This window comes from Anticarsia gemmatalis, chromosome Z (genome assembly GCF_050436995.1).
Source record: "Anticarsia gemmatalis isolate Benzon Research Colony breed Stoneville strain chromosome Z, ilAntGemm2 primary, whole genome shotgun sequence".
Taxonomy (NCBI): domain Eukaryota; kingdom Metazoa; phylum Arthropoda; class Insecta; order Lepidoptera; family Erebidae; genus Anticarsia; species Anticarsia gemmatalis.
The window spans coordinates 22,024,993-22,045,651 of NC_134776.1; the positions used below are offsets into that span (position 1 = coordinate 22,024,993).

At 38.7% G+C, this 20,659-nt stretch overlaps 1 protein-coding gene across 5 annotated transcripts in view; it reads left to right on the forward strand.

Moving 5' to 3' along the window:
• Window positions 1-20,659, forward strand: part of LOC142986077 (adenylate cyclase type 6) — a 303,314-nt gene that overhangs the window by 264,609 nt on the left and 18,046 nt on the right. For all 5 annotated transcript variants that reach the window (XM_076134270.1, XM_076134271.1, XM_076134272.1 and 2 more), the window contains 5 exons: window positions 5,864-6,010; window positions 6,400-6,558; window positions 6,950-7,094; window positions 9,767-9,864; window positions 18,481-18,637. In XM_076134270.1, the coding sequence (XP_075990385.1) occupies window positions 5,864-6,010; window positions 6,400-6,558; window positions 6,950-7,094; window positions 9,767-9,864; window positions 18,481-18,637 (706 nt within the window). The remainder of the gene's footprint in view (window positions 1-5,863; window positions 6,011-6,399; window positions 6,559-6,949; window positions 7,095-9,766; window positions 9,865-18,480; window positions 18,638-20,659) is intronic.

A 20,659-nucleotide genomic window follows, 5' to 3' on the forward strand; every position in this document is an offset into this window, starting at 1 on the left:
GAAAAAGCTCTTGTAGCGCGATTATACCACCTTTATCTTATTTTAGCGCTTCTGTATTACTACTATACTACGTACTATTATAATTACTATTTACGACCACTGTAGATCCAATATCGAGCTATAAGCTGGACAGTATGGGCCTATTTGACGCTACAAGAGATCTGTAGCCGCTTATAGAACCACTATACTTCTTACTAAGGAGCCTAAGGCGTTATAAAAATCCTTTAACCGGCCATTGTGCAGCTTGTTATAGCGCTTGTGTGCTAGTTGGGATGTGTGTGACAGTCGCCATTATTTGTGCTCCGAGTGCATCAACTGCAAACAATGACTTATTATAAACTGCGGACAACAATGCCTTGAATGTAACCGGGTTATTTAAAAAGTTCATTGACTCTAGAAAGTAGCAGTAGACTCTATGAAAAAGAAAAAAATAACATTTTCTATGATTTGTCTTTTCTAATCTATAATATAGAAATTCTGTATTTTTACTAACAAGAATTTATAAATGAAATCGTTCATTGCTTACTAAGTTTTTTGTTCAAAATGGTTTTATAAAACCGGTTTTATAAAGGGTCAGGCATTGCATTTTTACAACAAAAGTGTAAGGGTAAAAAAATGGTCGTAATTGATAAAGAAACTTTATAAATAATATAATAATGCCCATAAATTATCTCTGTCGCTCGACGATTTCATCTGTACTTCAATACTCATTTATAGAACTACCCGGAAATCTAAGTTATTCCTGAACAGAAATAGTAAAAGATCAAGATAATCTTCTGTTGGGTGAAATCACGCACAGAATATTCTCCAAGTAAATCATATTGGCTGTTTCTCCGGGGAGCTTTAGATATTAAAAATAGTAGCTCCCTCCCACGCTCCGTCACCTTTAGCCTCGTAATCCTTCAGGTTGGAGCACACAGATCTACCGGAAACAGATCATTGCTTTAACATTTTCACGTTTAGAGTAAGCACTTAACAAAAGCCGATGGACAATTCCAGCACTACGATCCTATTAGATGAGACGATACCATGCTGATGATTCCCACCCAAGTAGGATTTATGCCAGGCGGCCGGTTGTAAAACATGAGCCTTTTCGCAGCTTATTTTTTGAGAAGAAGAAATGATTTACTGACCCCACATAACGTAGCATAAAGACAATAAAAATGAAAAATTCATATATTATATCAGCTTAGCCTTTCCTCCAACTATGTTGGCAGAAACTATGATGCAGCTGGATACCAGTATTTTACTTAGAGCGATTGCCAAAAATAAGAAATACATATAATAGCAAAATGTATCGGTGTGACTAGTCATTATGTATGTGTGCTACGAGCCTTAGACAATGGTCAACGGTTCAACACACCTTTTAAAACATCACCCTTTTACAATATAACCGATTACAAAGTAAAAGCCTGTCAATATAACTCCATTAATAATGAACTAAGTAGAATTATTAAGCAGATGGTACTGTGACGTGACTGATTACACGATGTTACGAGATGACCAATGAATAAGTGATTAGCGGCCCGCTCTAATTACCGGACAAGGGGACTGACCAGCGAGTTTCATAAAACAGGGGCCTTTCCAAAAAGTTTCGTCTTGTTGAAAAACAACCGGTTAAACTGTTATATAATTGTTTTTACTTTATTATTTAATCTACCTTAATAACTTTGGACCGGAATGACAAAACAAAAATGATTTGTTTAGGAAATAAGGCTTTATTCTCTGTACAAATCATTTGGGGGAGGAAAACTAATAATGATGGTGAATTTTTAGTAATGTCTACCGGATTCGCAGCGAAGAAATGGTCATTCTATTATGTTATATGGCGCTAATTGAATAAATTAGTATCTTATAGGAAAAATGTACAGTGTACACACTACCGTTTAGCCAAAAGTATACGTACATAATATATTATTATGCCTTTTTCTCATGTGTAGAGATCAAAGAACGCCACTTGGTGCGATTCTTACAAACTTCCCTTGCCATGTTCGCAGTCAAAAGTATAATTAATTGAAATATTCTTAAATAGGTACTCTTTAATCAAAAATATTATCAAAATCCGTTTTTAACTAAATGCGAAGACTTTTTTAAATCTTTATTTTTATAACAGTGCGCAAAGTAAACAATTTTTCGATATGACATTGTTATCCCTGGAGAGGGAATAGTAATAGTGTCTCATACATAAGTCTTGGCAGACGCCGTGCACTCTCGTAATATGACTTTAAAACTGTGTCCAGTGTTTACACTGGGTAATAGAGTTTTATTCCGAGCTCGCTCCTGAACTGGCACGGCCCCACTGAGACCAGTTCAAGGAAAATATCGGTTCCGCCTCGTGTCCTTCCCGTTCACATCTCAGTATATACTCGTAATGGGAAAGTAAAAGAATAGTTGGATGCAATTTTAAAATACACAGATTTTAGTATAAGTACCATAGTATAGTCGTATTTCTTTTTATGTAATTGAAATCCTTTGGCTCTTGGTGACGATTATTGATTACAATATTAACATATTACTCGCAGAAACAAAACTTGACAAGAAACTGCGAAAATATATCATATTATCTTTCTTTTATTCAGTTTATTGCAAATAAGTTTAAATTTTTTATTTTTTTTATTTATTCCTTTATTTCAGGCAACTGAGGCCCATAGTAATAAAATAAACAAAATACAACTTATAAATAGACTAATACATACAAAATATAACTTATTCTAAGTGACACGTGATCCAGGTGTCGCCTGACGCGTGGTGTCGGGTAGCCGTCCTCTGTACCGCCAGAACACAACACCTCTCGGCCAAAATTCCTCCTTCATGAAGGTCGACAGATGCTCAGTCGGCACTCTCACCACAAATGAGTTGAAATTCACATTGTGACAAGACTGCAACTGCTCGACCCTCAGTTTGAAATTGCTTTTCAGTTGGACGTACTCTACAATGTTTTCGGCCTTTGTAGAGTAGTGCAGGCGGGACACGTACAACAGCGTCGCAGGCACGGCTGGACGCAGCAGATGGTTCGGTCCGGTCGGTGCAGTACCGCACTGATTGCGACGAGATGGCTTCCTCTTTTTCTTCTCCACCTTGATGAAGCCATCCTTTTCGCACGTAGCCTCGTTCTTCTTACTCTGATGCGGATTGACGTCTGATCTCATAGTGATCTTCTTATCCCCTTTCTGTCGCCACTGTGGTGGTTGTCCAGCTGGTTGGTTGGCGGCAACGGCCGCGTAGGCACGTGTCGGTGTTGACGTAGCGGCACGTGTCACTACCTCGACCGATGTTGTTGGGGGGACGGGGCGGGCGGCGGGGCGCGGTGCGACGCAAGCAGTTTCGGCAGCTAGCGACGACTTAGGACTCGCCGCTTCCAAATTGCCGACGGATGCGTTTTGCGCCCCGCGACGTGTGTTGACGTTGGAGGTGTCGGGTGACTTACATGACGAAACAGCGCCACGTAACTGCGCCACTTCCTCACGCAATTCACCGATGGTGTTATTGGACACCTCCAGCATCGACTGCATCTCAGCCAGACTCGACTTTAAGAACGTGATGTCCTTTAACAGCCTGGTAACGTCGACGTGGTCGAATGTGACAGGTGGGAGTTTATGCAGCTCCTTTGCCACAAAGGTCGGCACGTCGTCTGGATCCATTACCTTCAGCAAAGCGATGATATCTTGCACGCTCTTCTCCGTCCCATCTCTTCTGCGAGACGGCATCTGGTCCAGCTTGCCAAGGGACTGGTATAACAATCTCTTGCCGCTGCTGATGTCCTCTTCTTTGAAATTGGACTTGCAGATCTGCATCACGCTGACCTCGTCCATAGTGTCAATGGCATTTTGAATAAATGCCAACAATTCATTAGCTATAAGTTGTGTACTCATAGCCATGATCACGTGCAACGGCTACGGCCGCGCAACACACGAATGTAAATAATATTCAGAGCCTACTAATGCACGTCCGTATTTGAGCGCGCATCGAACAAGACTGAAATGTTCAGCTGTAAAATAACATATGAAGCTTTAAATCAACAACAATTTATCCAGACTGGCAACATTTTACTATAACGTTTGTCGCTGTGTAAGCATTATAATAATAGATTTTTACCAAAGTGTTCTGTAAAACATAATGAATAATGTGTAATGAAACAGTGGCGATACGTTCAGTGGTGTAGTGAGAGTTGCTCGTTAATTAAACATTATTTATGACGCAGCCCTGCGAGAGATAGTGCTCTTTTTAATAAACTAAGTAAACAACGGATATTAATTATAAAATATAAAATGTACGAGTTTAAACCATGCTGTGAATGACAATACCGTTAGTTACTAGATATCTGTAGCGCGATTTTCTACAGTCAGTACTAGGTATTATCGACTGACGAGCTTTTGACATTTTTATTGACTAGAAAAGAAATGATTTTTGCCAAATACGCTAAGAGTGTTGATCAGGTTTTTATTTTTATATAATTGGTACTCGGTAATCGATCGTTGATCGTGGTACAAATTTCTATTGACACATTCAACCCAAAAGTGTTTCACAGCTATGATAAAGTATAAGCTTTAAAAGAGTATCAAGTACTAACCCGAAAGCCGAATTTTCTGTTGTGTATCTATAATTTAGTTCAGCACCAAAATTATGGCAATCAAAAAGTGGATTACATTTCATTACAATCTTCACACAAAACAAACATCTCTATAGATGTCCTTTGGTAAACCAAGCTAAATAGAAGCACTTGCAATGAAGCCATGAGCAGTGCGCCTCGTGTAAGACGCACCACACAACACACAGCTGATAGAGCACATTAAGACGTGTGATCGCGGCGATCTGTTACTACACCGCACAACACTCGCACCCTAGCTCACATCTCAATATACAGGCACGGGTAATAACATCTATACACTGGCACTTTGTGCAGCGCACGTTTGCTAATGTACCTAAGGAAGACTTTACTGCGGTTTTGTAGACGCTGAAATTTTGTAACAGCTAATGTGTACTACTGTTGGTGATACTTTTAAACAAATTACTAGCCTGCCTCGTCCTACTGCTGGGAAAAGGCCGCTCTCCCATCATCTGCATTCCTCTTAATATTTGCCTTCGTTGCCCAATATTTTTGAGCTCTATCAATTTTCATCGCGGTCTTTTTTGAGATCTACCGCCATGCTGTCTTGATTGCGTTATCATATGAATTATAATTATCAACAATTAATAGCTCTTTTCATACATAATAGTAAGTGTACTCGTAAATATGTGATAGTGGTTACACATTATTGCTCGTGACTGTACAACGTGCACTGTTCTCAGACAATCAACGACGCGATAAATCCACTAAATTGTTCCATTCCAACTAATTCCAGCGCTGTTTAAAATAAATACTAGATCCATTTGAGTCTGGAACTATTAGAGCACTTGCTTTTATTGCTGTGCCTAAGACGCGCGGCTCTCTGGGGACTGGGTACAATGTAATGCTTTTTATTGCGTAAAGTTTTTAAATAAATATACTACTACTATATGTTATCTAATATAGATAATACAAAGAACTAAAACTTCTTCAGTATTTGATATTTTAGTCATCGTTTAGAACTCACCTACATCTAAAACCGGAACGGCATGTCGCAAATTGATGATCACGAAAATGGCAATCTAGTCTAGTCTAATACCAAATCCAGCGTTTTTTCGCTTAGGGAATAAACCGTTTCCAAGCAATTTAAGTATTTATAGTTATTTTATAATAATTAAATTGAATATAATTTAATATTCAATTTAATTTAAGTGTAAGTTTGGTAATCCAGGGCGTGGATTTGAAATTGTAGAATAGTAGGTACTTCACAGTTATCGTGTCACAATATGTTGTTAAATTGTAACGTCTTGTCCATAGTTTCGACCGCCTCGCCGCCGAGCACCACTGCCTGCGCATCAAGCTGCTGGGTGACTGCTACTACTGCGTGTCGGGCCTGCCCGAGGCGCGCGACGACCACGCCAAGTGCTGCGTCGAGATGGGACTCGACATGATTGATGCTATTGCGTGAGTGCACTTACATTGTTGTTTTTGTTAGAGCTGTGTTTAAATATTTAATTGAATGCAGGCAATGGATGTCTTTTGTCACCCGTTGAAGTAGTACATGCAATCACCACGTTTGACAGAATTTTTAGAATACCATGAAAAATACATTCTAATTATATTATTATTGACCTGCCCCTCTTTTGAAGTTGAATTAAAATTACGACAGTCTTCGATTAGGAAGATCATTTGTCGTATCCTGAACATCCGATCTAAACTAAATAATTTTTCTATGTCGGCTCGGAATTCCTTCTTTAACGTTTTCAGTATAAAGCAATAGAGAATAGTGTACAGAAAATGAGACGAAAACATTTTAAAATGGCGTACTATAGTGGTTTTTTCCGTTGGTGCAGCCTGGTCCGTGAAGTGATGGCGGTGAACGTGAACATGCGCGTGGGCATCCACACGGGGCGCGTGCACTGCGTGGTGCTCGGCCTGCGCAAGTGGCAGTTCGACGTGTGGTCCAACGACGTCACCCTCGCCAACTACATGGAGAGCGGCGGAGTTGCTGGGTAAATGCACCTTCCTTTCTTGAATATTTCTGTTAATTTATCTTGACTTGAACACGAGTGGCACAGGACTAGGGTGATTAGAGTAGAATGGACAAGATGGCTTGCAGTTAGTCAAAAACGCAGCACATGATGTTATAACGATGATCGGTATTAATAACTATCAACTTATAGAAAAGTTTAATCATGTTCAGAAAGATCTCACTTTTGTAATACATATCTTTCGACCATATTTATTTCGTCCACTTTTCCTAAAGTAACCTTTCAAAATTATGATCAGCTATTTTGAGACCATGAACTTATATACACGACACCTTCAAAACGAACAATCATATTAATTTCTTCAATAGAATGTCATGAGTAGCAGTTTCTCACGGTGTTTTCTCTTTGGCAGCCGTGTCCACATCACCAAGGAGACACTGCAGTGCCTGGGCGACGACTACAAGGTGGAGCCCGGCCACGGCGGCCAGCGCAACGCCTACCTCAAGGACCACAACATTGAGACCTACCTGATCGTACCCGATGACACCAGCCGAGTGGTACGTCTGCATTGCTGCTTTTGTTATAGAGGTTTTATATGTATATAGTATATGTATATAGGTGATATAACGCGATGGTAAGGACTTTAAAATTAAAGAAGTTCAAAATGTGACTGGAAAGATTGAGGATTACTAAAAGATATTGATTAGTAATTAAAGTTTCACTATGATTTAATATCCATTAACTAGTTTTTGTGTATTCAAGGTTCTATTTGAAAGTACTTGTTAGATCTACTACAGTTAAATATTACAATATTGATGTTATAAAATCATCCACTACGCAAAATATTATTTTTTTTTCGGGAAAACTAAGATAAAAATCTCTTTAGTGCACCAGCGCGGGAGCCATCTTGCAAAGAACAATAGCCAATAAATGTCTTGGAAAAAGACAGCTTTGTTCAAATTTGTTGTTTTAAAATAATATGATGTTCCCCGGACGAGGCGGGCGAGGCAGCCGGGACAAAGCCTCTAGGATCCGGGGTGACGGGTACAAGCAGATCGTAAAGGGAATTTTCCACTAGCGACGAGTACAAGAAAGAACAGGGAATGTTTAATGTTAGCGTAGTTAGACGTAGCGTAGACTTTTTTTAATTCATTTATGAACTTTGTAATAGAAATACATATATTGCAAAAAAACCGAAATACATCACAAAAATGGGCACATGACAACCAAAACTAGTAGGCGGAATGCACAAAAACGTGATTTCAAATCTGTTTGAGTTTTCTATGACTTTAACCCTCGTCTCGCCTCGCTTTGTGTGTAAAGGCTCTATAATTACATCAAAGTCAGAATAGTCCCGCTCTATAGAGCAGCGTCGCTCAGTCCCCTGTCACCGACGCGGCACCGACGCGGCACAATCGCGGCACAGTCGCGATACTTCCCGATACATGATGCGCTTGTTTACACGATGTTTGTTGCGCATCATGTTAATGGCACACAAGCTCTTAAATCAGAGAACATGTTTGTGCATCCTGCAGGGACATTAATTATGCTGCCATTGTAAATCTTTCCGTAGTGATTTTAACTTTTATCCTTTTGCAAGGCAAACTGTTTCTGAACGTGATGAAACTTTAATTTATTCCAAAATATAATAAAAACATGTGTTTCACGAAAGATAAAGTTTTAAGAGATTAACTTCAATATTGCTGTAAGCACGCAGTATTTATGATATTCGATCAAAACTCAATCACATTGGATAGATATTCAATCTAACTGTGTAAGACTCTGAATTCAAAAAGATTATTTCAAACTTCGTAAAAAGATTCCTTTCAACAGAATCTTGAGACAGTTTTAAACGTCTCATCGATTGTCACTTCATAAAGGTACGTATCGTTCCACATACGTTTTATGTACGAGTATCTCCGTCTGAACGGCAGTATCAAGCATATTGAGTTTATATTTACGCCATAAAGCCTTTACAGCTCCCCGGGCCCTTGTGAGACCGAAGACACCTCATTTATTCAAATCGATCGAAACCTTCGTAACATACCGACATAATTACATCCCAGTTGAAAGCATTACTTACCTCCTCTGAGTACTGCTTTAGAAATGGAATTAAGAATTCCATTTAACTAATCAGCCCCCTTCCCCTCGCCGAGGAGTGTGGGCTCTTTATGTAATATTCTGTCTGTTTTTATGATACGATCTGACTATGAAAGTTTTGTTCCCTTGTCCTGTGTTTGTCCAGTCTGTTACTGGCTTTTTTCCTATTTCCAAATGCTGCGTAACATTATGAGCGACAATCTTTTGACTTTTTATCGCCTCTGTACCGACAACGTTGTGTTTCTAATATTTTGTAAAAGATTGCAAATTAAAATTTCAGTTGTTGGGCTTCCCCCGGGTACAGTTTGTTTCTCCGAAGCGATAAGTGAGCTAGTCAAATTTAATTTTCCACTGTTACAAAGTGTTTGGGCTAAAAAGAAATATTCATGTTTTTCAGACGTGAAACTTTCGTGGAAATCGTAACGTACCTAACCTTGTTTTAGAGAATAAATTTGAAGCCTTTTGGAGTAGATATATTACGGTTAATGGATACACTGATTTGATTTTACAAACTACCAAATTGTAATCGATAATTTTACAAATGCTTGACAAAATAATTGTCTGGCTTGTAGGTATATTACAGGCGTATCGTATTCACGGTCTTTTTAAAAGAATGGCTTGTCTACAATCTTGCCTCACGGTATTTTTTAAAGTATGAAAGGTTTGAACGTTGTATTTCAAACAATGCGCGTTGTTTTGTGTCGTGAGGTGTGAGCTGGCTTGTGTAATGAGCGCGTTCAATCGTCCGCCGCTTGTTTCGGCCCGGCGACTGCGCCCGCTGACTGCGCCCGCCGACTGAGCCGCCCGCTCATTAAAATATTGTGCTCTTAATCATGAGAACATACCCTGTGCTTTTATAATGAGTCCTGTGTTTACCTGCCTCGGTACAGGGTCTCAGCTAGTACTTAGGATAAAAAAAATGATTATTTTTGTACGCGCCTCTACGCGATTGATGCTTGCTTTAGCGGCTTATTGGGAAATTTTAATAATAACTAAAAGTCATGAATAAAATACCTCAAAGATATTTTAGACAACATTATGTTTATCTAAAGAAATATATTAATAGGTGGGTAATAAGTAAAAGCTTATAAGTTTAAATATAGTACGATAATGTATCATTTTATTGCAGGATAAAAAGCCTCAGCACTCGTTCTCGTTGAACGGCAACATCTCTAAGGAGATGCGCGTGATGGGCCACGGCTCACAGCACGGCAAGCACTCATCCAAGTAAGTACACATACACAATAAACTTAAGCTCTTTCTACGGGGGTTGTAAGGCCATAGATATGGTATATAGCATAATAATAGCCTTCTAAGAATAATCTTTCTCAGGATTTAAACAACAAAAATAAACTTTGTCTTTTCACTCAAAAAGTCGTCGTAGGCTATAGATCTTTGAGTTATTGTTAGAATAGGTCAAAAGCCCAATATGTAGGTTCAGCAATAAAAGTCTTAACAATTAAATTAATAATCAGATGAGTAAGTAAACAATATTAATAAAAAAATAAAAGTCCTAGTTACATATAACATAATGTGTTGTCGCTAAACGATCGTGATTATGACTAAGTGCTTTTATATCTATTGAACAAGATTTGATTCCATTACCGCGTCCCCTGGGCCCTGCCCCACGCGAGCGACGCCGACGCCGCAACACTCACGCGATACTCTTTATCATTACGCTATGAATTTACTTCAATATAGTCTACATACAGTCTAGACCTTTCTACTGCAGTTAACCAGTGAGGACTGATTGTTGTGTCTGTGTACGAACGAACGTCAAACTGTTTAAAAATTATCGAAAGTTAATACAAGTCGCAAATCTAAAATGGATAAGTGCTGGTATACAAGACACTAACACTTAGCAGTACTGCTCATATGCTTAAGTATTTTTGGGTTTTTGATTTAAAACTGTTTGTTTAAAACGTTTTCTTAAGTGCTTACTATTAGACAAACATGCTGTTATTCTTTCAATCTTATTACATACTAACGAATGAGTACTTTTTAATAGTAAAAATCTTAACATCATATTTCATAATATCTATTCAGCGATTCAATGACAACGCTGGACTGAACTAAGTTATTAGAATATATTCTAGTACTGCGGGTAGCAAACCTGCGGGCCGTGTAATAGCGCGTCCCCTGGCGCCGTCAGTCCCCTGGCTCCACGCTGATTGTTTGTCCGCTCCACTGGCGCATCTTACTACTAGATATTACTAGTTCAAAACTCTTACTGAATACCTGACATATACAAATAAAATTTCCGCTGTATTAGACTTCAATAAGTTAATATTATTATTGCCATCTTCGAAATGTTTTGTATTGGTGTACCTTTTTATGGTTCCGTGGTCTTAATTCACCTGAGCCTATTCGGCTTGGTGAACTAACTACATAATACATTGATCTATCATCCCATTATAAGGTAAAGAAAAGCTCATATTTAACTAGCAATGCTCCACAGATTTGCTCTCGTATTTCGTGATTTTTTCGATTATATACGGGATATTTAGGTGATGCCATTCAGTTAGCCTTACTAAGGAATGTGGCTATCGTTCCAAAAAAATACTTCCACACTCGAACAGATAAACAAAGTCTCTTCTCCTTTAAAATTAAATTATTATGGTTAGAAGTACGAGTAAATAATAATGCAGTATACGGTACATTATACAGAGTGTTATTTACAAGCAGCACATAAATTAATTGAAGATATAATCCATTCAAGTTGTATCACATAATCTAATCCGCGCGACATGTAGCAATTAGTGCTTGTAACGGACACCTCCAGATATTAATATAATTGTGTTAGCTGCTGCGCCTTAGAATAGACTCAGTTAGAACGTGCTCTAGCAAATGTCACCATTTAATTATTTTACCACGTAATTGTACCAAGAATAATAATACATATTATAATTGATCACAATTAGACGCTCCCATTTCATCTGTGGGTAAAGTATCCCTTGGCGCGGACATTCCATAGACGAACCGCTTAGTAGTATTCGAGGTGAGCGTCTTCATGCCTTACGTTAAATCTTGATTCTAGTAATTGTCAATCAAAATAACAGTCGCTAAGCCGTGTTAAAGGCTTCTAGAAAATTAGACCCGTGCAGAACAGTATTAATTATTTGAATGAAAGACAAATTCTGTCTCCACACAATGGGAAGTCACAAAACTAGTATGACAACGATTCAGAAGCGATCCTTTCATTATTCGCAACGAGCTGGGACACAAGTTCGCGACTAGTTTTAACAGCTTCCCTCATTCAGAGTCGGACTCAATTAACTCAGGTGGCTTGTTCCGATTGGTCGAGCGAGATTGCACGCGCCCGGCTCCCCGCTACTTGCGCGACTATAATTGTCCGAAAGGATTTGGCTGTTGAAGTTGAGACAAAGTTGATCCGTTTGCTGTCGAAGCTTAATGTTAAACGGTTCCTGTTCGTGTTTAATAAAACGGTTAACAAGGGAATGATAATATCAGTCTCGATGAACAAAATAGCTGTGTTGTTCTAATCGTATTAAAATTCTTTTTTGATTATTGTATTTCTATTTCAAAATTTTCTCAAATTAGTGGTTGTTGGATCTACCAAAAGACTTCAATTGTTGTCATTCAGAAATACATTTAGGAGACGTTGTAAAGACACTGTTCATTTACTGAGTTATGAGGGCAATTATGTAAAAAGATAAAAGCTTATCTTTACATCGAGCGGTACTTGGATATCGCTACCGGTATCTCATTATAAGTTCACCGAATTCTAAGAAATATGAACACAGCTGTACTTAAACGTAAATAATATAATGTACAGATAATCTCTTTAATCTCTCAAAGGCTAATAGTTCTTTGTTTATGTAAAAAATGGAAGAAAACGGGCCGTTTCTTGGAATTTCGGGCATGTTCGTATTATTGGAGTCTTTCCTTGTGATGTAGAGTTCTGTGTATGCGAGCAATTACTTGAGACAAATACGTTACAATAATATTAGTAATGTGTTTGTCGTGGAACTGTTGTCGACAGCGGCTCATTTCTCTTACTATTTACCGATTTACTTTTTCCTGTTGCTGTATAACTGGTATATACGAAGCTGTACTTATAAGATTCGTATTGTTGCCTCTAAAGGAATAGTGCTGATTGGCTACACATCAAGGTAGCTTAATTAATCATAGGTCTGAATGTCGCTGAACAATTACTCTATCAATGAGCACTCGTCTCAGGCTTAAGTGTTAAGTAACTGATAAATTGGAATATTTCATTTAAATTGACACTTATTACTGAAAGAAACCTAATGAAACGTGTACTCATTTGTGATTCTTGAAACCAAAGAGATTTTATTACAAGTTCATACAAATGCGAAAAGACTATTTCCCCGACCTAATATTTCCGGTGCGAACGATACAGCCAATAACACTAAATTCTACAGAGCTTAACCAGTTAAATTCCCCTCCAGCACATAACACAATGTACATATATCACAGTAATATATGGTCAATATTATGCACCAATAACTCACGATCTTCGTGTAAGTCCGATGTCAGGTCTCAAATCCCCCGGCTGCGTCCTAGACCATAGTCCCGCCAGTGCAGTGGAGCGCAATAATCGCGCTAATGAGCCGTGTCGGCCGGGACTCGAACCCTGGACCCCGGGGACACGGTGTACGTGGAGGATTTAACCTAATTACCGCAGATCGCAGATATCATACACGCTCTATTAACTGTATTAACAAATAATGTGATTGTGTAGTATCGGAATAATTTGGCAACGATTTCTGATTAAAATTATTTGTACAGCATTCTCCAAAGTCGTAAAATGACATTGGAAACATGACTTTACACAGTTGAAATAATTAAGGTTAACTACTCGCAAACCATAGTAAATTTTAGTAATGTTATGTTAAAATTTATAAATTTAAAGTAGATATACTTTTAAAATCAATTTTTCCTCAATATTGCTTGAAGTAATTCAGCATTTGAAAACATATTTACAGACCTAGATATCAAATAGAAATATGCATTCATAGTGTTTCATACTGCAGAATGTAACAAATGCCTGCACCGTCGAGTGCCACAGTGTAGCAACAAGCTCGGCGACAAACGTTAAGAATGTGCAGTGTAACAACGCGCCGCGCGTGTACCCACCTGCGCTGTGGTATGCGCACTCCGTGTGAATATTTGTTGAATGTTTTCACAGCACACATATCTGAGAGTGACGCTTCTTGAACTAGATGACTACAGTATTTAGTTTAAAGTTAAAAGACATGCAGTGTTTGTGATTGTATGCATTTTGAGCAGGATTTCTGATTGTAATAGAGTTTTTATTATTTCGTATAGAATCCGCTTGTGATCAAGACAGTTATTTGAAGGTAATATGCAATGAATCTTACTTCGGAACGGTCTCAATAAACGTACCTATCATTTTGATTATATGGAAGGTGACCATTTTCCCTGTACAATAATTTCAATTGAAGCACTAGCTGTTATGAATATAAAATAGCTTCCGAGCGACTTGTCACGTTACTAACTTGAGCTGAACACTTGCTTGAACATTCAGCGCACAGATGAACACTAGTGCATTGGCATTCCGTGGAGCCAGTCTCTCAATGCTACAAGATATAAATCAATTGGAAGCTCCCAGGTAATTGGCCACTCTGGCCCCGGGAGCAGCCGAGCGGACACGCCGACACGCCTGCAGCGGCGAGACAATGCCTCACCGTCCACCGAGCGACGCCTCTAACAAGCTAATATTCCGATTCAAATGCTTGTACTCGAGAAACTAACTCGATAAATCCAGAGCCTCTCAAGATGGCAATCGATGTCTTAAGACTTCTGACTACTTGACATCCTTCATACGAAGAGTAGAGGATAGAAACCTAGTTTTGTACTAGTCAGCGAACATCAATTTGCGTCTACAAAATTCACGTTCTTGGTAGGGGAATGGTCATTAAGTAAAAATTAAAACTAAATACAATACCTACTACATGTAAACAGAGCCTTACAGATATGTCACAAGCCTACAACTACGCATTTCCTAAATACATATGTTATATTCCACGCATATCCTAAAAGTCCCAACTAAATTCCGTAGCGCAGTGCTACGGCGTAGCAATCCGACGCTCTCGCAAGTATTCATGACGGCTACGCGGCGGCGCTTGGCTCGGCACCAAATACGCGGGATAGTTGACCCGCACTCTGAGTGTAGTTTACGAGTCATACACACGCTGAATATAGCGATAACATACGTACGAAGTAAATGTTTCATCAGATTACCCGGCCTCTCACACAGGCTCAGTGGTCCGCACCGCTACCGCATCGCGCCCGCACCGCCGCCGCGCCGCCGCTCGGCCGCGCTAAATTGTCAGCACTTGTAATCCTCTCTGAACGTTAGCAAAATGGCAGTGAGGCCAGTAATTAGGACGCTATAGCCAACCCTTTGATTAGCAAAGCAGAGTATTTACATAAAACTAATTAGTTGGCCGCTCTAGCCTGCGGTACAGTCGCCGTCACTTGTGTGTGAACTCCGAAATTTCAAAGGGATGTCAACCGCACACGCTGCTATAGACTATATTTTGTGCATTGGAAAAACGAAAATTTGTTATATATTTCCGGACAACACACTATTTGATAAGTGCTTGCTTATGTATAATTGAATAAGATTGCACAATAGTGACTGAAGCGAACTCTTCAACACATTTCTATCAGGTAGAAAATGATGACATAGGCAGTTGTTAGCTGCGACGAAAATTTTAAATTAATTTATTATGTGAAATTGTCGATGCGGGTGACTGTACTTAGTTGACATACAAGCCTCGCCACCCGGTGTTGTGTAATATTGCTCCACGAAATATTCAAAATATTGCTCGTACAAAATTTAATAATAACGTTGTACTGAACTCGTTGCGGCTAAAGTATGTGTTTGATGATAAATAATTATTTCATTATTAAATATTTCAGTTTCAGTCCTGTGTGTCGTGTGGTTGTGGTCATTAGTTACCTGTTAGGCACATATTTTACATAAACTCTATGCGCATATTTACATCACATAAATTCGCTTTACATAGCCATTGTTACAATGTCAATATTTGTATTTGAAATAGTAATAACACAGTATTTTATGGATACGTGACTTTCCATAATAAGTTTGGTCAAAATTAACATACTGAATGTTATTTGAAATTAAGTTTATATTTACATTTGACCCGGCATGGCAGTTAGTCAATGGGAATAGCACTTCATTAGAGATGGACGTCGAAGTTTAGAATTACCTTCTAACGTTTAAAACTCCAGTTAATTGTCATTAATAACAATAAAGATTATTTAGTGAACAACAATCATTTCTTTTAACATATATTATGGTACGACATAGTCTTTAATTTTAAGCCAATTTTCTATTGCCTTACACAAGTCCAATATACCAAAATAAATTCTGTAGATATGTGACATACAAACACCACGTAACAAATCTATTAGCTGTTCCCTAACGTGTTAATTAGAGTGTACCGTTACTCAAGCAGCAATGCACAAGGTAACGATCAAAGTTCTCAACCGGGTGAAGTTGTCTAGTCGTCGGTAAATAAATCCGTTGCACTTGTTGTTGCTGGGAGTTTTCAATTACTTGCGTTCAACGCGCCAACTTAGATGAGTGCCGATGTGCACTTACTACTTGATGAGTACTCACTTGATTGGAAACTGTTGTGTCTCGTTTCATTCCAGTTATAGCAGTTTTTTTTTACTAGCGAACAAGTTCGACTCTGGGTTAATCACTAACCATACGATAAGAAGAAGAAGACTAGCGATCGGGCTCGACTTCGTCCCAGTGTAGTACAATTTTCTCCTGTAGATTCTATTCCCATGGGAATTTTAATTCCATCTATCCCATAAACCTTGCCCCGGCAGTTACAAAACTTATTAAAAAATAATTATCCAATTTACTTGAGCTGTTGTGCGCGTACATACGTTTTGGTGACTATTTTTTATTTATATCTATAAAGAGCAACTAGCACTACTAGGCTACTATAAATTATTTAAAGTTAATACATGGATAACAAATTAGTGAGACCTGATTTAAAGATTCCAAACATTGATAAAACAATGTCTACGAAGAATCTCAACAAGTAACTTTTGATTCTAAACCTAAGTTTATACTTAGGCCTTTCACTACATTCACATTAGCTAATCAATTACGATCAGTACAGAATCTTTGACTACCCGAAATACTCGCATACACTTTGAAACAAACTTCTAGTAGCAGGATAAAATCAGTCAAAGGACTTGTTGGTGTTTCAATCACATACATCGCAGTGTCCGAGTAGCCAGCAAGTTTGTAAGCTGTCTGCATGAAGAACGTCATGAGCTGCATCAAACACAGCCTGAAAACAAGCTCACCATACAACTATGTGTTAGCAGTCAACGTGCACAGATCTGAGCGCCGCAGTTTCTCTACATCTCACCGAACCACCGACAAACTTAGACGACAAGTTTCGAGACGAAGATACGTCTCCTTGTTTTGTTAGTGTTTCAATTAACAAATTGGCCCTGTGTTACATGTTGTCTTGAGCTCTTTGAAGAACTGGCAAGTCTGACTTAAGAACGCAGACGACAGATTCAAAAGGGAAATGTATACGGTGAAGAAAATTTCACAATATATTACTAGTTGTTTCACAATTTTAGTGTAAGTATTTACTTTCGAAAACAATATTGTGCTGAAACAAAGTTTAAGTACAAGATAATATCTGTTGTAATATGTACTCATCGCAATATGTCTGAGGCTTACGATCTAAGTAACTCAACAGGCTTTTCACGTCGGGAGCGCCCCAGGGACGAGGCTGGGGCCGCTGATGCGCTTTCATCAAAATATAAGCTTTAATGTTGTTAGCTCTCGGCAAACAGACCGCGACGTGCTTTTATTGGCAACTTGTGTCAACAGCCCGTCTCGGCGACGAGGAGCGAGCCAATACCGACTCAAGACCGGCTCAAGAGCGACTCAAATACAAAGTAGCGACCGTCCAAGACGCTTTTGACGATGCAACTCGGTTAACGTCTAAAGTAATTACACCAGTTCTTCAGCTCTTGTATTCATTTTATTGCACTTCTTAAGTCGGTCACATCTTTACGAAGTGTCGTATTAAACGTATTTTGTATTATTTAAATAAATTCGCCTAAATATTATACTCGCAAATGCTTTAGTTAGGTAGCAGTGTATCCGTGACACTCGTCATCATTAACTGTTAATGTTCTGGATAAATGTTATAATGCCTAATATCGTTTCAACTGATTCATAACCTAATTAGTAGCAGCGTTTCATAAAATATTTCTGTTATTAAAATCAAATTCCGATTCATTTGTCTTTATTATTATTGAATGTCGTTACATTTGAAATGATGGCTGTTGTTTAATGATCGGTTAGGTGATAGGTAAGCAGTGATCCTATCATTAAGTGTCTCTGACCGCAGCTGTAATTACTCGTAACTACCAGTTATCGTCTACTACCGTTATACATTATGCAAAGAACATTGTATTATTTGATCGGAAATAATGATGGAGATCACATACGTATAAATAAGTCTTATAATTAGGATTATTCCTTTCTTACCCATTAATTAAATTTCCTTTTTTTAATCTCAGGCAGTATTCATCACTTAAGATCTCTTAAGCGGTTTTGTATAAAAACTGATCAGCGCCCCTGGCGTATATTATAATTTTTGAAATAAAACGCTTGTTAGTATTTAGAAAATCACGCTACATAACTGTAAAAAAGAGCAACCATACCCTGTCCAAAAAAAAAATCAATACATCTTTCATTGACTCAGCTACAGACTCCAGTTACCTAGTTTTTGACAAGCTTAACATGTGTTGTTGTTCCAGGATCGGAGTGGACGCCAGCAGCGAGAACAAGAAGCCGGAGGACGAGGTGAACGAGTACCTCATGAAGGCCATCGACGCGCGCTCCATCGACCGCCTGCGCGCCGAGCACTGCAAGCCCTTCACGCTCACCTTCCGAGACATCAAGCTCGAGAAGAAGGTACGTACCTTTAGCCAACATATTTAAAAGTGGTGTGAAAAATCTTGAACTACCCCGACGGGAGATATGTTAGAATATTTCAAGCTCCAGTTTTGCTTCTTCGATCAGCTCGCTTTCTGACAAGCCTAGGATTATGCGAATGTCGTGATAAATTGGATCCTGCAGCTTTAGCCATTCATTTACCTTGGAGCTTTACTCTATATCATGATTGCCATTCAGTTGGGGATCTACGTTGGCGTGTCCCAACTGAATCGCACAAAGCAACGTCAATAGCTATCCTTTCAAAATTAGCACTGATACCAATCAGATTAACGAAGCTTTGTAGGCAAAGGCTCTAAAACGAACATGGAAGTAGGCACCAAATGTGGTGAGGTACAAAGCCTGTCGCGGTGCAGTAGTCCCACGGCCGGTGGCTGGACGGTGCACGGTCGCACGGTCGGCCGGCGGCCGGTCAGCGCGCCGCGTCCGGTGGCAATTAGCAGCAGCTCCGAAGCGCGCCGGCCACGCATCACTGCCGTCCGGCCCGGTTTCCGGAACAATGCACTGCTCTAGTTTTAGCAATATCCCACGCCGGCTACTGTTCCCTAAAATTTTCAGAGTGTAAAGTTAGTGGAGATTCTAGAACAAACACAAGTCATTTCGGTTCGTGTTCGTACGCGTTTATTTTCAGGTTTATATTCTGGGGAAGTGTATACGAATGATTGTGGCAAACAAAGCTCGGTTGTTCTTTTGTTGCATTTTTTTAATTTCGACTCATAGTTTGAAGCATAGTAAAGATAAGATTTTTATATAAATACATGTGCCCAATAGGTCTATCTCGTCGGTTTAGGCATCAGAATATAGCGATCTGTAAATTTTATCGGTATTCGCTGAAAATATTTAGTAACCTAATAACTTATAATATTTTCCCGATTTAATAAATTAACGTAATAGTTAAACGTAGTTAGAAACTTGTTACAATTTCCATAAATATGAAGTTGTTAGAAGTTAGCACAACGTTTTCACTCGCTGTATTCAAATTCGTTTGCTGTTACATCTCCCGGGAGGGAGGTGTCGCGGCCGGATTGAAACAGTATAAGTACGCTACTGACAAAGATATTTACCGTATTACGTACATCTTGTTATTGCGAGGGTAGACAGAGATCTTGGAGTATGATGACTTTCTCATACATTGATATAACACTATCTTAATGATGGAATAGATTACATACGTTTTGTATTTGCAAATGGTACGCTTACGCGCCGGCACGCTTACCTAGCTTTAGCTAAAGATACTTCCTTAGCGTAATGTCGGCCAAGAGATCATAACATAATAATAATTCTGTTCGAGATCTTGGCAATATAAAATTTGCCTAATTAAGACTTGCACACAAAATACTTTTACCTTCAGGCACTGTTAAAATAATTCTTCTGAAAGAATATTACATAACATATTTCATAGAACATCTACCTCCAGACATTAGCGTGTACTCGTATTTGCAAGCGCCACGCGAGCGCTGCGTTACCGCACACGATACTACACCATCTATTACTGTTGTAATAAAACTAAACCTTGGCTAAAGGTTTAACCCTAATGCTAGGTTTATCCTTCTACAGTGATGATACTGTAGAATAACAATTACTTAAACAATATAAAACTTTACTTTATTAGTATTTAGACAGTTGTCAATAAAATCGCGTCACGCGTGTTATTGCCATAAGGGTCATTTATTTTACCCATTTTGTCATACAGATCCGCAGGGTAGGAGTACTGCAAATTTCACGGCAGCTATGATTCATAACATATTATTATGCTAAAAACAATATATATTCTAGTCCAGCTGTACATGTTTCAACATTTGGGACATGTTCAGCTAGGTCGAAGTAGGAAGCATCGAATACGGCTGCTGATATAGGTAATAATGATAAAGCTCAGAGTAGCTTCAACTGCAATAAGCCTACTTCAGTGGTAGTACTGTACTTGTTACGAAACAATATATTCCCAATAGTGTCAAACATTCAATATCTAACATCAATATAGAA